The 25,541-nt window shown below is 34.0% G+C and overlaps 1 protein-coding gene across 1 annotated transcript in view; it reads right to left on the bottom strand.

Annotated features, from left to right (window-relative positions):
- Positions 1-1,495: 1,495 nt before the first annotated feature.
- The window catches only part of LOC132561481 (proton-coupled zinc antiporter SLC30A2-like), a 30,133-nt gene continuing 6,087 nt past the window's right edge, over positions 1,496-25,541 (bottom strand). Inside the window, exons 2-9 of the mRNA XM_060226189.1 lie at positions 18,531-18,571; positions 17,393-17,503; positions 16,118-16,264; positions 14,845-14,998; positions 13,936-14,215; positions 10,806-10,911; positions 6,624-6,758; positions 1,496-5,572 (exon numbers count right to left, since the gene is read on the bottom strand). Coding sequence (XP_060082172.1) covers positions 5,427-5,572; positions 6,624-6,758; positions 10,806-10,911; positions 13,936-14,215; positions 14,845-14,998; positions 16,118-16,264; positions 17,393-17,503; positions 18,531-18,571 — 1,120 coding nt within the window. The 3' untranslated portion in view covers positions 1,496-5,426. The remainder of the gene's footprint in view (positions 5,573-6,623; positions 6,759-10,805; positions 10,912-13,935; positions 14,216-14,844; positions 14,999-16,117; positions 16,265-17,392; positions 17,504-18,530; positions 18,572-25,541) is intronic.

Consider the following 25,541-nt stretch of genomic DNA (forward strand, 5'->3'; position numbering starts at 1 on the left):
GCATTACTTTCACAGATACCGCTGTAACCCCTGGAAACTAGAGGATGAGTTATTTCCTGGAGGGGGAGTATGTAACCCTGGTAAAAAAAACTAACCACAATATACCGCTCAGCTAGAGAGAACTTCTCTTTTGCTTGATCGGTTGAGCATCAGACTAGTAAGCCAGAGGTCCTAGGTTGGAATCCTAGCTAACACAATGAATTAAGAATGACTTCTCTTACAGAGCCTGACAGAAAATAGATCGTCTGATGTCTCATTATTTGTATTATTGATAAAGTTTTACCAGTAACAAATTTTATTTATAAATCAGCCAGTAATTGGACAAAGTATTCACACTTCTGAAATAACAGTAACTGGTGTTCTTACCACAATCATGTATTCAGAAATGAACATAATATCGTGTTATTTTTATTGCCAACTCACGGTCCATCAATGTGGATTTTCCATTATTTGCCGAATTTTCCGTATAAGGACAGACAGATAATGGACCATGGGTGACCATCTAACCACTAACTGACCACAGATGCAAGGTTATTTGAATAGCGGGTAGCAAAGAAACCCAACACACAATTACAGTATTTAAAAAAAAAAGATTTATTACACATTTTGATTGTGTTGCCCTACAAATAACTGAGACCAATATAAACCTAAAGCAGGATAAACTGCTGAAGGTTTAAAATATATCTAGTAAATATAGTATAATTGACTGACATTACTATATACTGATACAGCGTGCGTAAGCTTCGGTGCATCTGAAAAAATAACAAACCCGCAAGAAAGTAAAATAACATAGTTAACATGAAAAATTATCATCAAATGATTGCTGTGTTAGTCGGTGTATATACTGTACCCATATATTACATTTTGCATTACCACATTCAATAAAATCAGTTTTATATCAAATTTTCAGTCACAAGACAATAATGTGACCTCGTTTTGGCACTGTTAATCTGGGTTACATCAACGCTTCGCACAGTTCCTCAGATTACACATATTTTAGCTTAACGTACAACGTTCAGACGATAATGATTTTCAGGAAGCTCTTACAGCAAAAAGCATACAAGGCAAAGCCTAAAAATTATAAGATAGACGTATATCACTTAAAAGATCCATGTAACGTCTGAAATATTGTTGTCCATATAACATTCATATTGGCAATAAAGACAATGTTATAACCATTCAATGGTTAAATGATGTTCTTAATGTAGAAATCGTGTTCTGTGATGTCTCACGATGCTAGAGATGATAAATAAATGACATCATAACGCTCATAGATTACATAATGATCTCACAATGGAAATCAGTCAAAATGACATCAAGAATGGCATAAAAAACATGATTCCTCCAATATATATAAAACTTCTGGATCATATGCTGGAAAAGGAATTAAGGATCTTAAATTTCTTTTCATTTTAAATGTTTTTTTTCTAAATTCATCAATAAAAATTAATTTATCTTATCAAAGGCTGACTAAATTAATTAATTCTAAGCCTTGTTTTGTAAAGTTGAACCTTCCATACAAATTCCTCTTGATTACAGTCCAGGTCACATGCATTCATGTGAAGAACACCTAGATGATCTTACACAAGTGTCCATTTCATACCAGTGTAAAAGTGAAGTGGTGAAGCCTCCATTGTAAAGTGAAGCCATGTTTTACCAGTTTTAGATAAGTGTTTCTTCACTTTTCATCAGTTTACATGTTCCTCTACACATGACAATATGAAACATATTAGGTGGGAAACATAGTGTTTTATGATATTTTTATTCTAGTGAGTTTCTTGTGAATACATCAAGTAGGTGACCACTGACCAGAATCTTTCATTGGAGCTGAGGAATGTTACTGGACCATATTCCATAACAGTTCCCATCATTCTGCACACAAAAAAAAAAAAAACCCACATCACCATTAATACAACATTGGATCCTTAATCGTCGTCACAGTCCCTACCGTTTATAACTATATATAAACAAATGTCAAGTAGATAATGCATTGATAACATCTATTTTATTTTATTATTCCAATGATTTCTAACCTTTTTATTTCATTGTCATTCTTGTGATAATTTATCATAAATATAATAAATACGGATACACCAGATCCGGGTTCATAATGTGAACTTTAGTAGGACCGAAGGAACGAGATACATGTGATCAAGCGGAGCGGTGGAATAGTTGTTTGAGCAACAGAATCATTTCATTGTAATCAGACGATTATTACTTTGCATCTGTTTCTAGTGAAAAAAAACATTCTCCGACAGATCTCTCTCTCACCCTCGCATAAATACACCCTCCCTCATTCTGTCTCCAACATACACCCTGTTACATACAGTACACTCATTTCAGTATTAGTCTTAACTTACTTATAAAACAAGAGGTCTATAGGGCATGTATCACTCACCTAGCAAAATTGGTTTCTCTTCACCCAAGAATGCTTCAGACCAAATTTGGTCATAATCCAATCATTCTTACTTGAAGAGTAGGATTTTAAATGATTTTCTTTATCTCCAATATCTTGGTAACTCTGTACATCTGTTTTATTCTAATATCCCAATGTTTTCTAACCTTTGTATTTCATTGTCATTCTTGTGATAATTTATTGTAAATATCATAAATACGGATACACCGGATCCGGGTTCATAATGTGAACGTTAGTAGGGCGGAAGGAACGAGATACACGTGAGAAAAGCGGATCGGTGGAATGGTTGTTTGAGCATGTTTATGTTGAATTGGGGTACATCAACGCACAATACAGTTTGCGATAAGTTTTATAACATTCCAATAGTCCCTACGTTGTGTTATATACCGGAAATATGTTGTTTTGCATTTGTAGCATATTATATGTATATAAAGTGCACACTGTTCCTTTTTTGGGCAAGACGGCCATTTATACAGTCCTATGTGGGTGAAGTAGTAAGTGAATGCAGTCCTGCGTGGGCAATTCTACTGCCGTATATGTTCCTGTGTGGATAGCTGTATGATTTATTATCTGGACAATCATGTAACTCCAGATGTCCTATGTAGGCAAGCAGGTTCAAAGATGACCCTATTGGTAACTTACACTGTGTTTGAACAGATCACCATATTTCTGTATCATGGAGCATTGTGACTGGAGCTGCCTTAGTCAATGGGAAGAATGAGTAGAGACCATCCATGGACATTTCTGAGTATTGGACGTTGTGTAAATGACTACTGAGTGACTTAGTGGATATCAGACTGCTATTTGCAGTGATAGTAACTTTACATAAGGGAATGAAAATTATGATATGGTAAGAATATACGAGTATACATAGTGTAATAAAGTCTTGTTGATATTGTATATTTGGTGTTTGTGTCATTCTTATATCAGCGATGTAAGTCATGCTCATCCAGGTTACAAGTAGGATCTTGAAGAATTCCATTTATTTCCCATATTGGGCCTGCCCTGTGTCCCAGGGGTCGAGATCGAAGGTTTATAAAAGATTGATTTCTCTTCACCTTACAATGCTTAAGACGAAATTCGGCCAAACTCTAACCAAGAGGTGTAGAGTTTGCTCTATTTTCCTTATTGGACCTCCCCAATCCTGTTCCAATGAGCTGAGACTTCTCATTTATGCAAGATTGATTCCTCACCACCCAAAAATGCCTCTGACCTTATTCAGGAAAAAATGGATACCCCTTTACCAAGAGATGCTTCAGACCAAATTTGGGCAACATCTATTCGTTCCTGTAGGTGGAGTAAAATTTTAAGAATTTACTCATTTTGCCTCATGGGGTGAAGAAGTCAAATTCTAGAATGGTGGCCATGTTTGTTTACGTGTCTGCGGCTTTGGTGCAGCTTGCAAAAATGTAGTACAGGATTATAAGAACTTTATCAACATGTTAATGTATTTAACAGTACAGACACTGGCGGCGAGGTTGTTACACTATACATAAGTCAATCTGGCAATCATTGAAGGCCCCAAACAAGTTCACTATTTTATGTACCGAAGGTATTTTAAATGACCAGCATTATTTAAGAACACATCCATAAGATAAAGGATTATTTGTGCAAAATTCATCAGTCAACTTTATTAAATGTTACACTGACAATCTACATAAACTTCCTTATGTTGTCTGTTAATGGTATATCAAACATCAACAAGAGTGGTCATTATATCATAAGAAAGAGTAGGTTAAACCCTGGTGCTGCTTTTACTTGGATGAAATCGTGAAAATTGCTAAAACCGGTCCTGCTGCTTATACTCGGGTGCAGTTCACAGGCCGGAAAATACAGTACATAGAATATATAAAGGTCATTTTCCGAGAAAGTCGGAAGAAATTGGTGAATAATTAAAATATTTATGAATGCGGGAGAATAAGAAGGAATGCATATGAAGATAGTATGATCTGAGCCTTTGTACCAGAAGGAGGAATGTTTCTTGTTTGGCTAAAATCAGTCATCTCCCCTCAGTGACTCTATTTCCAGGAAAAGACTTTTAATATCATGGCTGAGTTTGGCTACTTAAGGATGTTCTCCTCTGATAAATAAATAAGAAAAAAATAAATTCCAACATAATATCTTGGAATTATGTCTTTTTATATACTTTGTCATCTATAGTTGCGAGTTGAAAACAGGCAATTCATAATATGATGTTCAGAAGAAATTTTGCTCATGGACTTCTACATTTTATGACGGCATAGTTGACAGCATGATTCAGTTGATAGCATTTCCAAAAAGTTTAATATTAGAAGATGTTCAAGTAAAAGATTTATGTCGTTTTGAAACATTTTCATTTTTTGGTTGCTATATTTAAAACTTGTTCAATCAAATAAAAATTCAGCATTTTCATATGATTTTTCTCAAGATCCAAGTATCATTCCATTGATTGGTAATGAGAGATGAAAATTTATTTAAAAAAAGTTTACCATAAAAATAACAGGGAATGTCTGTTATTTATGAAAAAAATAAAAATTATATATGGAAATGACTTATTTTCTGCTCCACATATTCCTGTACCGGAAAAAGTGGTGCAGCAATATATGATTTTATGCTTTTAATCTGCTTTCTAAAATCAAATCTATATAGGATTCTTTTTCACTTCTCCGAGGAGTACATCCTTAAGAATTTATTTGAATTTTTTGTTATTTACTGGTGTGTAAAACTGCATTTTTTAATATTTCAACATTGCATTGTGTTGAAATATCTGTGAAACAAGAGGCCCATGAGTCACTTGAGTTTAATTTTTGTTTTTAACAAATGACAGGCACAAACTTAATAAAATTGCCTTATCCAGTATCTAGCATACAGATTAAAACCTAAAGAGTATTGTTTGTTGTTAGACTTAATGTTTCCTGAAATGTAAACAGTTCATAGGGCTAGCCATTTCGGCAAGCTGGTCAGTTTTGTGAGGTGTCTTTTGTGGTAAATTTGTCATTCTTGTAGGACAAAGGGTCAATAAATGCGGGGGTCAGTCTGGAAGATCCTGACACTGGGTACAATTTAACATCTCTTCCTCGTAGGCTTCAGTCTGTATTGTGGTTTCCTGGATACCAAAGTTTAGCTGAATCATCTGTGTTGCCTCCTTCAGTACATCTAGTGGGTTATGATCAACACCTTGGGATACAAACAATACATGCATTTTTACAGGCTTACTAGACTGATTTCCTGTTTCGTTTTTTTATTTAGGTTTGTTTAAGTTGATTTTTTTTTTAATTATTATCATCACATGAAAACACAAAATGTGTTTTCAAACTTTCTTTAAAAAATAAAAATTTAATTCAGTGTAAGTTCTCGACAAACATCCACAATTCGGAACAAGAACTAATTGTAATGGGGACCATTACATCAGTCCCCTAAACACCTGTCGTAATTGATGCACATAGTGTTAAGTTAAGATTTGTAAGATAAGTATTGAAAATTGAACAATACAATGTATTTCAATTTCATCAAACTAGTCTACTGTGGAGGGCAGTTATTTTGTCCAATAAGAAAACAGACATCAGTGTTTTGTTTGTTGTGTCAGATAACATCTCTATACAGATTTTCACAGGCAAATTTCAACAAATCAAAAGCGCTATCCTAGGGGACTGAAAATCAGACATCTAAATTTCAACCAATCAGAAGCCATAAATGAGGCATCTATCTTGTTCAATAAGGAAACCAATGTCACCATTGTGTTTTTCTGAGTAAAACCACACTTACATACCAATTTTAATGAAAATTGGATGATATCTAAATCTCAATCACTTAGCAGCGCTTTGTGGCGGCCATCTTGTCCAGTTGGAAAACACGTTACCACTGTGTCTCTGGTGTAAAACCCAACTACATACCAATTTTAAAGGAAATCAGACAATATTTAAACTTCAACCAATCAGAAGATGCTATGTTGCGGCCATCTTGTCAACATGGTGTTTCTGGTGTAAAACTACCAATTTTCATGGAAATCGTTTCCGTAAAAAGATGATTTTTATTTATAACCATCACCACCTTGTCACCATTTATCACCAGACCCCTTGGACAATATTAAGATACATTTATGAAAAGTTTATCATTTCTTAGACACAGCTGCATTCTAAATGCACTAGTACTTATTTATGCTTGGCTTGTATTAATATTAAGAAGAAGAAATGGAGCAAAAAACAGCTACTACTTTTCTATTACTTACTGACAGCCAAATGGACTGAGAGGGCTAGTTTGTCCATGGACAGTGACCACACCCGAAGATCATGGATATCTTTTACACCTGGTAGTCTATACAAACTTGACTGAAGATCCCTGATGTCTATTCCTCGTGGCGTACCTGTCAACATAAGTTTTAATATTCATAAACTCTACTCATCCAGTATCTATCTTAACATTTTCTTTTTATACCTTTTATACCTATAAACCAGTTTCATAAGAATATGTAGATCACACCTTGTAGATCACAGAGGATGCTACTCCGAGCACCTTGACTTGTACACATACCAGGTTCCAGGGGAGGCTACTCCAGGTACCTGGACTCCTAAACATTTTAGGTTCCAGGCGTGCCACTCCAAGCACCTTGACTCATATACATACTAGGTTCCAGGTGGAGATAAATGTATCCAGTGTTAACCCAGACAGTCAGGCACTAGGGGGGATAAAAGTATCCAGTGTTAACCCAGATAGTCAGGCACTAGGGAGAGATAAAATTATCCAGTGTTAACCCAGACAGTCAGGCACTAGGGGGGGATAAAAGTATCCAGTGTTAACCCAGACAGTCAGGCACTAGGGGGAGATAAAAGTATCCAGTGTTAACCCAGATAGTCAGGCACTAGGGGGAGATAAAAGTATCCAGTGTTAACCCAGATAGTCAGGCACTAGGGGGAGATAAAAGTATCCATTGTAACCCAGATAGTCAGGCACTAGGGGGCGATAAAAGTATCCAGTGTTAACCCAGACAGTCAGGCACTAGGGGGAGATAAAAGTATCCAGTGTTAACCCAGATAGTCAGGCACTAGGGGGAGATAAAAGTATCCAGTGTTAACCCAGATAGTCAGGCACTAGGGGGAGATAAAAGTATCCATTGTAACCCAGATAGTCAGGCACTAGGGGGCGATAAAAGTATCCAGTGTTAACCCAGATAGTCAGGCACTAGTGAGTGATAAAAGTATCCAGTTTTAACCCAGATAGTCAGGCACTAGGGGGACATAAAAGTATCCAGTATTAACCCAGATAGTCAGGCACTAGGGGGGGATAAAAGTATCCAGTGTTAACCCAGATAGTCAGGCACTAGGGGGAGATAAATGTATCCGGTGTTAACCCAGATAGTCAGGCACTAGTGAGTGATAAATGTATCCAGTTTTAACCCAGTAGGTCACCAGAAGAAGCTCTAATGCCATGAGTTAATCTACACAGTTTAGCACAAGGGGGAGGTATAGAGTAACCAGACTAAAACTTCAATCCATGTTTACCAGTAAGCTTATGTGTATTAGTACTTCACCAGTTAATTAACATGGCTAGAGAGGTGGTCGTATTTATACTTGCCATGTTAATTAACTGATGAAGTACTAATACACATTAGCTAACAGGTAAACATGGATTGAAGTATACATGAGTTGTCCACAAGGTCTTGCACACATAAATGGCAATAGATTCAGCTGTTTACAACAAGATAAAGTTACACTGACCATCATACAAACTGCTTAGATAGGCTTCAGGTAATGACTTATATAATCAGGGAACAAACTAATACATGAACATGTGTAGTAGATCAGTAACGACAGAATACCTCTGGCCACTGGTCAATACATGATTGTTCACAGGAAATGTCAGTACTAAATTAACATAGGCAGATACATTATGATGAAACATCTGACTTATGTCTAGCATAATTTTAAATAATCTAATCTTATATATTAACTTTTTATAGTTCATTACTCCCTTTGTATAAAATTTATTTCAAATTAGTTACAATTTGACATCATCTATGAAAATATATATAGTTCATAACGTCCCTTAACATGGCTAGTATAAATACGACCACCTTTCTAGCCAGTATGTATAGGTTCCTGAAGGTATGTGAGTGTTCCATCTCTCCATTGCCTACATCGCAATAAACCTTCAACACCCGCACAGCGTTTCGACTTCTTCATCTCCACTCATCAACACAAGAACAAAGTATCATTTTACAATGAATAGCATTTTTGCTTAGTCTACTAACAACATGAGATAAAGGCTTATTGCAAACAAACACAGGTATGCAACTGCGGTCTCTCCTAGTAAAAATTTAATATAGATCAACCTGTCTGTGATGTCTCTCTTTCCAGAGCTAGGCGATTGTTTATATAATGTGCTACCTATATCCATTTTTGGAGACTACATTTCCTTGGCATTTTGAAATGTGTTTGCTAATATACAAGACCAAGCCTAGGGATAATGTTAGGAAATGTCAACAAAGCAACTTTAATAATGTCAATATATTCATTAATGTCATTACTCCAGATATACTGCCTGTTGGAAAGCATGCTACAGGCCCAAAATCAAGACCCTTGACCTTTTGGATATTGAGAAGAAATTGCTTTTGCATTTCAACACATTGACCTCTGTGACTTTGACCGTCTGTCAAGGTGAATTTGGTAGTCGTTCATCCCAACATGCTACAGACCCAACATTAGCACCATGGACCTTTTGGTAATTGAAAAAAAGTTGTTTGAGTATTTCAACACATTTTACCCTTGTGACCATGAAAGTGGGTCAAGGTAATTCATTTTAACAAAGTTGGTAGCCCTTCATCCCTGCATGCTAAAGGCCCAAAATCAGTACCATGGACCTTTTGGTAATCAAAGAGGTGTTGTTTTAAGATTTTGACATATCTGACCCCTATCACCTTGAAAGTTAGTCAAGGTCATTTATATCAATAAATGTGGTAATCCTTCCTTAAATCAGGAAACCGGCCAAATATCAGCACCCTGGGTCTTTTGGTTATTTAGAAGAAGTCATTTTAACATATTTGATCCCTGTGACCTTAAAAGCATGTCACAGTCATTTATATTACCAAACTTGGTAACCCTTCATCCCAGTATGCTACAGGCCTAATCGGCATCCTGGGATAAGTATCCCATAAAAGCTGGAAAAGAGACCACATAGGGATCTTGGCACCCACCATTGTTTGATCTTTATTTGTTCTTTAGAAGTTTTTCATTCTGATCTATTCTCTTTTCTGTTTTTGCTCTGAATGATAAGAAATTTGAACATCCTTTGCAGAAATAGCATCAATAACCTTTAATTACAAAATCCAAGATGGTTGCCTTGAAGTCATTTTGTTTTTCTGATCAGTCCCAATATCAAACAGGCATAACTAGGGACCAATGGGAACCTACACATGAATTATGAAAGAAATCCCTTGAATCCTTCCTAAGAAATAGTAATTAACACCTGTCGGCCATTTTGTTTTTCTGATCAGTCCCAATATCAAACAGGCATAACTAGGGACCAATGGGAACCTACACATGAATTATGAAAGAAATCCCTTGAATCCTTCCTAAGAAATAGTAATTAACACCTGTCGGCCATTTTGTTTTTCTGATCAGTCCCAATATCAAACAGGCATAACTAGGGACCAATGGGAACCTACACATGAATTATGAAAGAAATCCCTTGAATCCTTCCTAAGAAATAGTAATTAACACCTGTCGGCCATTTTGTTTTTCTGATTACTCCCCAAATCAAAAGGGCATAACTAGGGACCGAGAGGAACCTACATAGCCTTTGAGAAAGATTCATCCAGTGCTTCTCCAGCAATAGTGATAACAATTATCATATATGGATGGACAGACGGATGAACTGATGATGGACCACGGATGTAGGACAATTTGAATAGCCCTCCATCTATCTACTGGGGCTAAAAATAAACGAAAAACATGGGTTTTGAAGGCATTTTTGCTAGGAAATGAGACCAGATTTTACAACAAAATTGACAATTATTGTTTTGTAACAAAACATGTTTTGGGATCATTTTGAAATAGATAAAGCAATTCAATGATACATTGTATTTTATACGTTTATATCTAAGATGATGTGCTTTAGAAGGCAATTAATTGAACAAAATTAACAATACCTTGAAAATTGCTATAATCTGGATTAGCAGTTCAAAAGTATGTATATATATGAACAAGTAGTAAACATAATGTAATGACATATGTGTTTTATGTATATAGTGTGGTGTATATCTACTACTGAAATAAAAATCATTTAATCCAGTTTGATCCTATAAAATTTACAGGGATGGACTACCTCAATATTATCAGGAGAGTTAAGCTAGATTTCAGTAAAGCTGACTGTATGAGGATGTATGACAGAAGATGGCTGAATTTGGATCACATACCTTCCATTAGAATCCGTAATAAATCCCGAACTACAGTAAAAGTTGTCATTAGCACCAGTACTGAGAAGATAAATGTACATATGGGATCTGCTATCTTCCACTCAGGCTGAAAATTTCAGAAAAAAAAAATGTTTATTACATTTTTGCTAGTGAAATTTTGAGAAATATCTCCTTGATAAAAGTGTTATTTTTCATAAGCGACTTTTGCAGACTTATGCAAATAAAAAGAAAGAACACAAAACATCTGAAATTGCTTAATCATAAACCCCCCTACAAAAAACACAGACATCTGAAAGGGTTGTTTACTTGTGACCTTCAATTCCATGGTAAACATTCATTTCCATGAAAGTCAGCAAACCATGCAAATTACCTTATCAGTGACCAAATCCAATTTCAAATCGAACGTCTAACATGTTAGGCCTTTCAATGGGATTAGTGTCATCAACATCAACGACGATAGGCTGTAGCCATATTTGCACCTGCATAGTAACTTATCACAGGTTAAACTCTCTTTGGACATTTTACAGCAAATGTTTTCTCTTAATGACATGAGTAAATAATATTTTCTATGTAAATATAAAAATAAATTTACCCTGAATTTTATTTTTGTGTTTACATATTTTTAATGATTTTTTAAAAAATAAACTATATTTTGTTATGTACTGAGAAAGTTTGTTGTGTCTGCGAAAAGCCTTGTCAGCTTTCTCGTTTTCTATTTGTTCCAAACATGCCAGTAATTTGACTATTTTGCTTGTGAAAATGAAATAAATAAAATATCTTATAGTGTCTTCAGTCAGAACAAATATATTTCACTCGAGTGTCTAATATTTTTTGTATCTTTCACGAGTGTGCACTAAAATATTTGTCACACTTGTGAAATATATTTGTTATTAATAAAGACACTATCAGATATCCTCTGCATATTAATGGGCAAAGACAGCAAGTATTATGGTCGATTGTTTCCATTAAATAGTCCATGCAGTTAATATTAAAGACACTATCAGATATCCTCTACATATTAATGGGCAAAGACAGCAAGTATTATGGTCGATTGTTTCCATTAAATAGTCCATGCAGTTAATATTTGATTTTCATAAGTAATATTTCTCCAGTTAATAAAACTTTCAGAAAATGCATACAGACCAGTTCTACTGTTTATTGTTTATGGGTATGTTGTGCAAAATTTTATTTTCTTGACTTAACTCAAGACGGAACAACCCTGAAATTATACAGTGAGCATTCCAGAGGTTACAATAACACTTACAGTAAGTCTATTATACCACTACATGTTTCTATAACTTAGGCCACAATAAAGAAGAAAATGGTATTCAATAAATGATATTTAATAGGAACTTTATCACTGCCTTAGCCAATTTTTATGTTTCTATGAACAACTAAACAGCAAAATCTTATCCAGCAATTATCCCAAGAGAACCAACACATTACCTGTGACTCAAAGTCTCGAGTTATTACAAGACAATGAAACGAGGCAATGCTCATGATACAAATTCCTTCACAGTTCCACCTTGATTTAAGTACAATGAAGATGACCAAATATCTGAGGTAGGATTAATATGGACTATCTAGTTACTGATCAGGGCTCTCACACTCCATTTTGGGACTGGGGCCCGAGGCCCGGGGCCCTTAGAATTGGGAAAATCAGCGGCGTTTTCCTTAGAATTGGGAAAACTTGGGGTCTAAATTGGGAAAAAAAGATACTATTTTGCATTGGGAATTCGGCCCCAAATCTGGCAGATCAAGAGTCGTTACATTACAAAAATAGATAAAACTTATGTGAGAAAAACAAAACTATGACAATTCATGCAAACACTGTTGTAATAAGAGATCCCCAAGGAATCTTGGCGCCGACCATTGTTTGATCTTTATTTGTTCTCCGAAAGTTGGATATTTTCCCTTCTTGTCGCTTCTCTTCTCTGTTTTGCTCTTAATAATAAGAAATTTGACTTTCAATCCTTTGCAGAAATAGCAATAATAATCTTTAACTGCATAATCCAAAATGGTCACCATTTTGTTTTTTCTGATCAGTCCTAAAACCAAATGGGTACAGTTAGAGGCCAAGAGGAATCTGCATATCAAATGTAAGAAAGATCTATGCAGTCGTTTTCAAGAAATAGTGATAACAAGCTTTCAAAGTCATAATCCAAAAAAAAGCTGTCTGTCACCATTTTGTTTTAAAACAAACTCAAAATCATACAGACATAACTAGGGATCAAGGTGAATCTATACTTGAATATTTGAGAAAGATCTATGATGTAGTTCTCAAGGAATAACAAATTTCAAAGTCAAAATCCAAGATGGCCGCCTGTCAGCCCTTTTTTTTTCTAATCAATCACAAAATCTAACGGAAACAACTAGTGACTGAGGGGAATCTACATTAGAAATTTGAGAGCGATCTATTGCATGCTTCTCAATGAATAGCAATAAAAATTTTACTAGGTGACACAGAATAGATAACTTAAAATAGTAACAGTGACTATGACCTTTACACTAGAACCCTGATATAAATCTCCGTGAGATATAAAGGTCCATAAGGAGTGTGAAAAGATTTGGAATCCTTTAAGAAATAAAGCAGCTAGAGGATTTTCTAGATATCAATTGACCTTGACACTGACCTTGACCCCTGATGTAATGGTCCTGTATGATGATTTGATGAAAAAGAATTTCTAATTAGGTATAGTGATTCTTCACCAGTATTTTAAGTTTAACCTCTTGAAGTGAAGCTGCTTAAGTGCTGACAGTAAACATTTGCCAGTAATTCTACTGAATAACCATAGATAGGTATAGGCTTAAACCTTACATGTATTTATTTTAAAAAAATATATATATTAACTTTATTTATTTTACAACAATTGCAAAACAAGTTATGTCAACTTATACTAATCACTCTTGTTGGCCTGGATGTAAGTGCAAGAGGGGTCTTATTGTGGGAGGAAACCGGAGTACGAGTGGAAAACCCACATGGTCGGGCAGGTGACCCCTTACCTTTTCACGCCCATTCTGGGAATCAAACCCTGGTCGGCTAGGTGAAAGGCGAGTGCATTACCACTGTGCCACCAGAACAACATGTGTTTATTTCTGTATAAACATAGTAATGAGATAAACCATTTACCTTAATGTATATCATGATAGCTGCTACAAGTACACCTATACTTTGTAGTAAATCTCCTAAAACATGGACAAAGGCTGCTTTAACGTTGATGTTGTTTGAAGAATGTTTCAGTGGCTTCTCCTTGTCGTTTTGTTCAACATCTGAGACCGAACCATATTGAGAAATTCTGTCTTCAATACTTGAATTGATCAAACTTTCCGCATTACTGCTGCTGTGAGAGTGACCTCCCCCTGCTCCTCCTCCATGTGTGTGACCATTCTGGTGTAATGTTAAGCCCATTCTAAACAAAAGAACAGGTTGGTTCATGGAATATCAAAAGAACCATTAAAAAACTTCAATTAAGCCAAACCTGTCTATGAAGGTTATTCAAGGAAGCAGAGACAACTGGCTGTGATTAACATAAGACCATTTACAGGATGTTTACATACACACCAAGTAATGCTGTGATTAACATAAGGTCACTTACAGGATGTTTTTATAGAAGAGATGAAAGTGGCTGGCATTGGAAAAGGCAGAAATCCGCCGATCGGCAGAAATTTTTCATCTCTGTTGTAATTCAGCTATAGCTTTCAAATGTTCGACTGATGTAAGAGTTATGTTCCTTCGTATTATCGATTTGACAATACCAGAAACTCAATGCTCGTAACTGCTCGATGTTTAATTTTACAGTATATAAGGGCATATAAATCGAAAGATTTAAGAACGCAGTTGATGAAGATTGCTTAAAAATAAAATTCATCATCAAGACATACCTAACCCCCCACCCCTGAAATTTTCTCATCGGATTTGCATCGATCTGAAAAATGACCAAATTTGCCATGGAAAAGGCGGAAATCTGCCGATCTGTGGAAATTTTTCATCTCTCTTATACACACTAAGTGATGCTCTGATTAACATAAAGCCACTTACAGGATATTTATGCACACACCAAGTGATGCTGTGATTAACATAATCACAGGATTTAACTCAAAGTCACCGCTTGTAATCCTCACTACACCCATGTATACCAGAATTCCAGTTAACACCCACAGCATCACAATTGACATCAGTGCTCCCAGAATCTCTGTAATACAAAAGTATTCTTACAACAACTGTGATGTCAAAATATTTGATGATACACATTAAAGATACTACAAAATAAAGATTTCAGTATATAACAAATTTTGTGCACAAACTTATTTATTTTGTAACTATAGTAACTACTTATAATTGGCAATTCATGCATTAAAGCAAGACAAAACATTACTTTTTTATCATCTGTAAATTTTTAATATGCATACACTACAACTGTGATTTGTGTATGAAAAATAATTTTTAATGTTTTATATTTATCAAGGAGCAATAAAATTTATATTTCCACAAATTATTTTACGGTAAAAAATTATGTGAGTATGAAAACTGAACACATGATATCATTTCTTTACAACTATTGTTCTTCTACTGTCGTCAAAATACAGATTTCATAACATTTGACAAAAAATGGATAATCCCAATCATCACCAGGTAAACTTGATTGAAGTTTCATCACAAATCAAACAGACATACATTGTATTGACAAACGTTAGATGGAAGTACATTAAATTAATCAAACAAAAAGCAAATGAGTTGAACCTTCTCACAAAAATTGCACTATTAGAGCCAAAACTGCAGATGTTAAATTTTATGGTGCTAATATTCCTCATTTGTTTCAGTTTGGATTCGTTCAAGGGTTATAAATTTTGCAAACATGTACATACTTGTATGTCTATACATTGGTATTCGTGTATAAAAGCACAGATTTCCTTTCATCTAAATTGCCGTTAAAAGTTTGCTTAGAATTTAATTTCATGCCATATTTGAGGACTATGTATAAAACCAAAGTAAATCCCCCACAACTACTGCCAACAATACATAATTCAGTCTCTTGAACAACAATACAGTAGTTTACCTATATCAAAATTTTGTTAACTTAACAGGTTTTTGTATTGTTTGTAATTTTTGAAGTACATCAGAATTTTCCATAATTTTGTTAGTAGTAGGCTGTGTAGTGAAAGTAGGAGGCTGGCCTGCCGTGTACGTGTAGTCGTGTACGGATCATTATTACGGAACTGGATTGGTGTAGGCGGCTGTATGATCAAAGTAGCCGGTCAAATTGGCCGGCGACCGGCTCTTATGGAAAACCCTGAGTAGATATAACACATACCAGCCCTATACCAGCCAAAGCTTAGTTTTTTTGTAGCAGGTCTTGAGGCAAGAAAAAGGGCAAACAGGCTGATTAGGAAACTGGCCAAGTCAGTGAGCATGTGTGCAGCATCAGATATGATAGCCAGACTGTGAGCAAGGATCCCACCTATTCAGAACAAGAGTGTTAGTGACAATGATGAATGCTATCCACGACAAACTTAATTGGACACAAAATTTTAACAAAGAGCAATAATTCTGTGATTGAGGGGTTGCAGGCCCTGAATCTGGGTTACTGCCAATTCTCTTAATATAACTAATATAAACACCAAGTTTCATAATCCTAGATCTAATGCAAGCAAAGATATGGTCATGATACAAACATTTATCAAAGAGCAATAGCTCAGTACTGAGGGGTTATGGGCCCTGACTTTGCTTTTGTGTGACTAATGTATACGTCACCTTTCAATTATCTAGTTTAAATGCAGGAACAGTAATGCTCCCGACACAAAATTTTAACAAAGGGCAATAACTCTGTAATTTGGTACTCAGCACACTGTCTTAGTATGATTAATGTATACACTAAGCTTCATGTTCCTTGCTGAACTGTGGGAAAATTTATGCTCTTGACGAAAAAACTTTCAACAAAGGGCAAACACTCTGTATTTAAGGAATCAAGAGTCCTGAGTTTGGTTCATTTGCATTGTCTTAGTATGATCAATGTATCCACCAAATTTCATTATTCTAGTTTGAATGTAAGCAATTATAAGTTGTGCTCTAGCTACAAAATTGAGGGGTCAAGGGTTCTGAATTTGGTACACTGCTCATGGTCTTATTATGATTAATGTAGACACCAAGTTTCATTATCTTAGTTTCAAAACAGGTAAAGTTATGCTCTGCACACAAAATAATAATAAATGGCAGTACCTCTATAATTGAAGGGTCAAGTGTCCTGCATGTCCCCTTAGTATGACCAATGTATACACAAAGTTTCATGATCCTTGTTTAAGTGAGGGCAAAGTTATGCTCCAGATATGAAAGGACGGATGGACAGAAGGATGGAAAAGGAGACGACTATGTGCTCCCCCTCAAAATTTCGAGGAGCATAAAAAAGGGAAATCACTTCACCATGTCAAGATCTAAATATTTTTTATTTATTTCCAAGGATTACAAAGGACATCCCAACATAACAAAATGCTCCTTTGAGATGAGGTATAGAAGCAAAAATCCATCAATAAGAATTGACAAACAAATTTAAAACTTAGCTATGTGTGTTAGAAATTAAAGTTCTACTTACCAACAAATTCACCAGTCATGAAACACAGACACAGAACACTTGCTATTAACAGTTTACGTCTAGCTGTTTTGTCCAGGCCAGCCCTGGTCTTATTGGCATGGCAATGACCTTCTTTACAACACAAAAAATCACAAAAAATTGTATACACTGTTTACCTACATAAACAGGACATTCATGACTGAAACTAACAACTTATTGATTGTAACTGACAAAGATGTGAAGTATGATGAAAAATGCTATTCATACAATATTTTTCGATAACTAGAAGGAACCAGAGAAATGCTGGTTTGAAAAACAATAAACAAAGTTTGTATACAGTAATTAAAGAACTGCATGATAGTAACTGTGATAATGAAAGTACAGGATTTATTCTTTGTATAGCCCTATACGCCTTATTTCTAGAGTTTAATACACCCTATTTCTAGAGTCTAAATACGCCCTATTTCTAGAGTCTAAATATGCCCTATTTCTAGAGTCTAAATACGCCCTATTTCTAGAGTCTAAATACGCCCTATTTCTAGAGTCTAAATATGCTTTATTTCTAGAGACTAAATTTGATTTGCCACTTTTTAGAATACACTTTTGACTGACCTTATTCTAGAGTATGCTTTTGAATTTCTAGAATATATTTCACACTGACCTACTTCTAGAGGATGTTTTTGATTGACTTACAATGTACTTCTAGAATTTACTTTGAAATTATCTATTTCAAGAGTATGCATTTGACTGACCTATTTTGAGAACATGATTTCAGACATTTTTCTACATTTTGCATTCAACTGATCTATTTCTACAATATACTTTTGACCGACCTATTTCTAAAGTATGCTTTTTACTGACCTACTGACACACTATCAGAGTATATTTTCACATTTTTTCAGAGATATGCCTTTAACTCACATATTTGACTGACATATCTCTAGGGAAAACTTTGATTCATTCTACTTCCAGAGTACAATTTTACCTAATTTCCAGCAATCATGTGTAAATTATATGTGATTGTCCTATATTCTATTCATGAATGGTACATAAATTAGAGTAATAAAACTACAATACATCTTTACCTGGTGGCCTTCCTCTATAATTGAACTTATCTATATACATTGATTTACTAATGAATTGTACAAATAACACTTACTTCCTTGATGGGCACCTCCTGAATACTTGCCAGATCTCTCACTGAAATTAAATCAAGAAATAATTTTAACCAATTTCATCACCAAGAGTGTAACAGGTAATGTCAGCGGGCCAGGGGATTCAACAGTCCAAAATTTCAATTTTTTTTCGAAATACAGCATAGCATATACTAGATAAATAGCTACAAATAACATTCATGTTTACCTGAGAACAACTGCAGCAGCGCTGACACATGCTAATACATACATTGTAAACAACACACTGATAAACTGAATTATTGACACAGGTACAGAAACAGTATAATAAAAACTAACATAAATTTCAAACATTTATTAGTGACATTCTTTTCAACTAACCATGAATTTAAGTATTTAGTAAAGTTTTTTTAAGTTTTTACATTTTTATTCGCAAATAATATAAATGAAATTAAATATTCTTAATCCCGAGTAAGCAAGACATGATAATATTAAGTGAGTTTCATCTTCAACGTCTCTTCTATTACATAAAAAAAAATTGATTTCTATGTATACCTTGGTATCTACCAGTGTCAACACACTTGAATTATGTACTTGTGTCCTAAACTTAGTGACAACATTTTAAAAAAAATTGATAGTCAAATACTTAATAAGATAAAACTGCAATTCAAATCTATCAACAATGTCTTTATATGGCATACACTTAGACGGGTTTTCAAAACTGTTTCTCATCTCTGGGATAAAAACCTCATGTGCCCGTTGGATACATAAAGAACAGTTCTCATTAGAGTTATACTTAAGACAAGCACGCATCAGAAAACTCTGAACTACTTAGCTCCTGCTTCGCATGATACATAAAATTCATGTTACAACTACCGTAGGTTTGTTTAAATTAAGCTCCACAAGTTCATTATTACTATGATTTTTAAACCACAACTATCAGTAGGTAAGCCTATATTTGATAACAGCAAACTTACGACTAATCAGTAAAGGAAAGTGACCCAGCTCAGAGTAGTCAGAGAAGTATTCATCGTCTTTTTAACTCCAAGCACATTTTTTACAGATCAAGAATTATGCACCTTCTCTATCACGTTTGATGAATCATATCTGATTTGAATTAACTAGCAAATTGTTGACCGAGAAATGGAAAACCTAACTTTATTTAAATAATTTGTATTATAACAAAGAAGTTTACCAAGAAAATTAAAAAAAAAAATTAACAAACAATAATGAAAGTACTGAAATTACTGAAAGGCTAAACATATTGATGATATATATATATTTGTTACTTAAAATATGATGATTTTATCAATCACATGCAAAACAATCAAACATGTTTATAGAAGATGGCTATCAACAGCCAAATAGACCTTTCCAGGATAATTTTAACTCATGTGCATATCAGGCTAGGGGTTGCAACAGGTTTGTTAATAGCGACCTAGATGGGGTAGCATTAAGTTTCAACCTATGCAATACCACCACTTTCATTGAATTCTATAATCTTCTAAAACCGTCTATCAGTAACCATAATCTTCCACCATATGACGTCGTTTATACAGTAATGTTTTTAGTAATACCTCTGTATATACATTTTAACGATATACACAACCTCATAATTGAAGGGCAAAGGCCTACACTTGCACAGGATTTTTACTTTTTAAACCAAAGTGCAGTAAAAAAAAAATGGAATAATTCTTTTCATTCAAAGACTTGTACAATGCTGTAGCCATATTAGTGGACTTTTGTTTGTATTAAATCAGTAACACAGAGATATAGCCATGTTGTAATTGATCTTGCTTGTACATTAAAGTTATCCAGATAGATTATGTCAAGTAAGATGACCATGGAGCCTCGTTCCTTAAAAAAGCTCACATTAAGCCCAAACTTAAACCTGATCAAGCTTCAAGGAAAGAGTATGACCCATGGCATGTAAGAGATAGAGCCTTGGAGCCTGCTTTTTATGCAGAAAAGATAAGGGAGATGCATTCTATCTTATCAAATACAGGTACAAACAAAATCAGGGACATTGTATATGTACACACTAGATATTTCCTCCTGTCATCGAGTATTAAAAATCACAGACAAGGTCAGAGTTAAAATAATTTATTAAAGTTTTAACTTTATTACATATCAATAAGATCTAAAGAATATGAAAAAATATATATCAATAATAATGAAAGACAATAAGGGAGATCACAATCAGATGAGTGTTATCTAAAATTCATAATGATAGATAACAATAAGGGAGATCGCAATCAGAGGAGTGTAATCTAATATCAATAATAATGAAAGACAATAAGGGAGATCACAATCAGATTAGTGTTATCTAAAATTCATAATGATAGATAACAATAAGGGAGATCGCAATCAGAGGAGTGTTATCTAATATCAATAATAATAAATAACAATAAGGGAGATCGCAATCAGATGAGTGTTATCTAATATCAATAATAATGAAAGACAATAAGGGAGATCACAATCAGATTAGTGTTATCTAATATCAATAATAATAAATAACAATAAGGGAGATCGCAATCAGAGGAGTGTAATCTAATATCAATAATAATGAAAGACAATAAGGGAGATCACAATCAGATTAGTGTTATCTAATATCAATAATAATAAATAACAATAAGGGAGATCGCAATCAGATGAGTGTTATCTAATATCAATAATAATGAAAGACAATAAGGGAGATCGCAATCAGATTAGTGTTATCTAATATCAATAATAATAAATAACAATAAGGGAGATCGCAATCAGAGGAGTGTTATCTAATATCAATAATAATGAAAGACAATAAGGGAGATCGCAATCAGAGGAGTGTTATCTAATATCAATAATAATAAATAACAATAAGGGAGATCGCAATCAGATGAGTGTTATCTAATATCAATAATAATGAAAGACAATAAGGGAGATCGCAATCAGAGGAGTGTTATCTAATATCAATAATAATGAAAGACAATAAGGGAGATCGCAATCAGATGAGTGTTATCTAATATCAATAATAATAAATAACAATAAGGGAGATCGCAATCAGAGGAGTGTAATCTAATATCAATAATAATAAATAACAATAAGGGAGATCGCAATCAGATTAGTGTTATCTAATATCAATAATAATGAAAGACAATAAGGGAGATCGCAATCAGAGGAGTGTAATCTAATATCAATAATAATGAAAGACAATAAGGGAGATCGCAATCAGATGAGTGTTATCTAATATCAATAATAATGAAAGACAATAAGGGAGATCGCAATCAGATTAGTGTTATCTAATATCAATAATAATGAAAGACAATAAGGGAGATCGCAATCAGAGGAGTGTTATCTAATATCAATAATAATAAATAACAATAAGGGAGATCGCAATCAGATGAGTGTTATCTAATATCAATAATAATGAAAGACAATAAGGGAGATCGCAATCAGATGAGTGTTATCTAATATCAATAATAATAAATAACAATAAGGGAGATCGCAATCAGAGGAGTGTAATCTAATATCAATAATAATGAAAGACAATAAGGGAGATCACAATCAGATTAGTGTTATCTAATATCAATAATAATAAATAACAATAAGGGAGATCACAATCAGATTAGTGTTATCTAATATCAATAATAATAAATAACAATAAGGGAGATCGCAATCAGATGAGTGTTATCTAATATCAATAATAATGAAAGACAATAAGGGAGATCGCAATCAGATGAGTGTTATCTAATATCAATAATAATGAAAGACAATAAGGGAGATCGCAATCAGATGAGTGTTATCTAATATCAATAATAATAAATAACAATAAGGGAGATCGCAATCAGATGAGTGTTTTCTAATATCAATAATAATGAAAGACAATAAGGGAGATCGCAATCAGATTAGTGTTATCTAATATCAATAATAATAAATAACAATAAGGGAGATCGCAATCAGATTAGTGTTATCTAATATCAATAATAATGAAAGACAATAAGGGAGATCGCAATCAGATGAGTGTTATCTAATATCAATAATAATAAATAACAATAAGGGAGATCGCAATCAGATGAGTGTTTTCTAATATCAATAATAATGAAAGACAATAAGGGAGATCGCAATCAGATTAGTGTTATCTAAAATTCATAATGATAGATTACAATAAGGGAGATCACAATCAGATGAGTGTTTTCTAAAATTCATAATGATAGATAACAATAAGGGAGATCACAATCAGATGAGTGTTATCTAAAATTCATAATGATAGATTACAATAAGGGAGATCACAATCAGATGAGTGTTTTCTAAAATTCATAATGATAGATAACAATAAGGGAGATCGCAATCAGATGAGTGTTTTCTAATATCAATAATAATGAAAGACAATAAGGGAGATCGCAATCAGATTAGTGTTATCTAAAATTCATAATGATAGATTACAATAAGGGAGATCACAATCAGATGAGTGTTTTCTAAAATTCGTAATGATAAATAACAATAAAGAAGATGACAACAAGATGAAATAACAATAGTTAAATAAATATGTACACTTCTGTAAAAGTTATGTTCACATGATCTTTTATTGTCTTTTGTACTAAATGTATGACAAAATATGTTGAATTACATCGGAGGAGCATGTGATATACATTAATTTGAATATCAATGAATCTGCAGGATGAACAATGATAACCTGAAAATATCCGAGTTAGATGTAAAAAAAATGAGGTACAAGTCTAATATTACATCATTTGCTACCTTCGTTTAACATGTTCTTTTGACATGCTGTTGTCTATTTTGTTGTGTCAAATTTTTAAAACTATATTTGTTTACAGCAATTCCTGTTGTGTTAACAAAGACTGCAGATATATGTAGAACGTAATACACAATGACAAAGAGATAGAGTAATCTGTGTCTAGTGCTTCACATGGGGAGAATTACAAGCTCTCATTTTGGTGATGTGCTGGCAGCTGGACAGTAATCCAAGTTCTTTATAAAATAATTACTCAATTGATCATCTGTGAAAAGGTAAATCAAAATATATTAGGAAAGTCATGCAGTACTGTCTGAGCATATTCCTTTTGTAAACTGGGTTTATCACCTTGTGAACAGCCAGGGTGATTTTGAGGTAACTGATAACTACCACAGTGAACAGCATATGGAAGGTCAGTCACATGCCATCCGGATGCCTTTTTAAAGGAGACAACAATGTAAGCACAAATTGTTGCATTTCCTCAGCATCATGATAATCACATACCACCATGGGTAGAAAGTGTCATTAACCACAACCCTTGGGCTTTCACCCGAGGTTATGTAGGCCAATGTTCTACTGACTGGGCTATGACAATGGTTATAACCCCAATATATCTGTATGTATCACTGAATTTTCAATATGTATATTGATCAGGTAATCAGTTAAAACTTGTGAGACAAGTCTGTTTATATTCAATGAATTGAGATCTGGATAAATTCATTATTCACTTAGGGGTATTTTTATCTAGATTCCATTGTACATTGTTGCAAGATCTGAATCACTTAAAAAACACTAAATTGGAACAATCTGTCAAACCAAGTAAACAGCTGATCTCATTGTATCATAAATAATATTTCATTTTCTATCCAATTCACATTAACAATGAGTGTATACATTTACAGATACAACACTTTGCCACCTGCTGTCCAATGGATGTTGATATGGAGGTGAAAGCCAGGACAGATTATTTGTCAGTTATGGAGAAATTTGATTCACCAGTACAGGAACAGAGCAAAGGCTTATATCTATATCCTTCTATCTGCAGCATAATTAAGAGCTAGCTGTGAGGGAATTGACCTGTCTACACGAAGTGACTGCCAAGAGGGAGTATTGGAAATCAAATGTCCATTCAGGGTCAATGATATCAAAATATGCAATATGGAGACACTGAAAATATTTCATCAAATTTAATTTAATTTTCAACCAAATTAAAGATGAAGGGCCAGAACTTTAAAAATACCCCATAAATATTATGCACAGATACAGAATGAAATGGCAATAACTGGCAAGCCATGTAACTAGCCAGACTTTGCTGTTCGAACTGGTGCTGAGGATAACAATATCTGAGTTCAGAGTTCTAGATTTTGTATCCAACATACTGCCTATAAGCTTCAGAATTTCTTCTCTCAGTTTGTTAACTGATTCCTAATTACCTTTCTGTCCACAGTTTTATGAAGATACGTTTCAGACAGATTGATAAAATCTAAGGCTCACTGACTTTGGTTTTGTACAGGCTTGTGAAGAACATGTAACACGTGTGAGAATCAACAACAAAGCTAGTGATGACTACGGTGTTACAAATTGAAATTTATGTAAGTTTAAGACAGTAACTGTCGTAATGTCTTGTTGCATTTGTTTGTTTATTTCCTGTGTACAAGAAACATTTCTTTTTATTTCCATCACTTCACCAATACACATACAATGTAAAATAAATAATCACAATGTAATTCATTGCAAGATTTAACCTTTTCCCTCACATGGTATTCTTTGAGAATCTATAAACATTTTAAAATCAAATAATAAATATCATCACATTTTACTACATAGACATGCAACATTTTGTATATGACACAAAGGATATAACACCAGACAGGGTTTTACCTATTAAAAACTTCAGTGTATTGTGATGCTTATAATTTAGAAATGTTAAATTTTGATTAATTAAACTAGAAGACCTCTGAATAAATATTTCAGTATAATTATATGATACACAGATTTGTAAAATGCTTAAATACAGATGTAGCTGTTTGTGTCATAAGTTCTTGAGATGGGAAACATCAATCATCTTCAATTCTTTATACATAATACAGAAAATGTGGTTTTAGAACCTGAAACAGTCCAAACCTTGAGTCTCATCAATACTGTTAGAATATGATCAATCAGTGGAATGGATGTTTTCATTGGTCGTTGTCAGTCTGTTGTTGATGTCCGTTTCCCTCCCTTATTCTCTCAGCTTTTGGTGATAAATAACTGTAAACAGACATACACAGAGAATCTATAGCCAGTCTATTATTAATTTTGATTT

This window comes from Ylistrum balloti, unplaced genomic scaffold (genome assembly GCF_031769215.1).
Source record: "Ylistrum balloti isolate Yb309-2 unplaced genomic scaffold, AGI_CSIRO_Ybal_v1 Utg371212, whole genome shotgun sequence".
Lineage (NCBI taxonomy): Eukaryota > Metazoa > Mollusca > Bivalvia > Pectinida > Pectinidae > Ylistrum > Ylistrum balloti.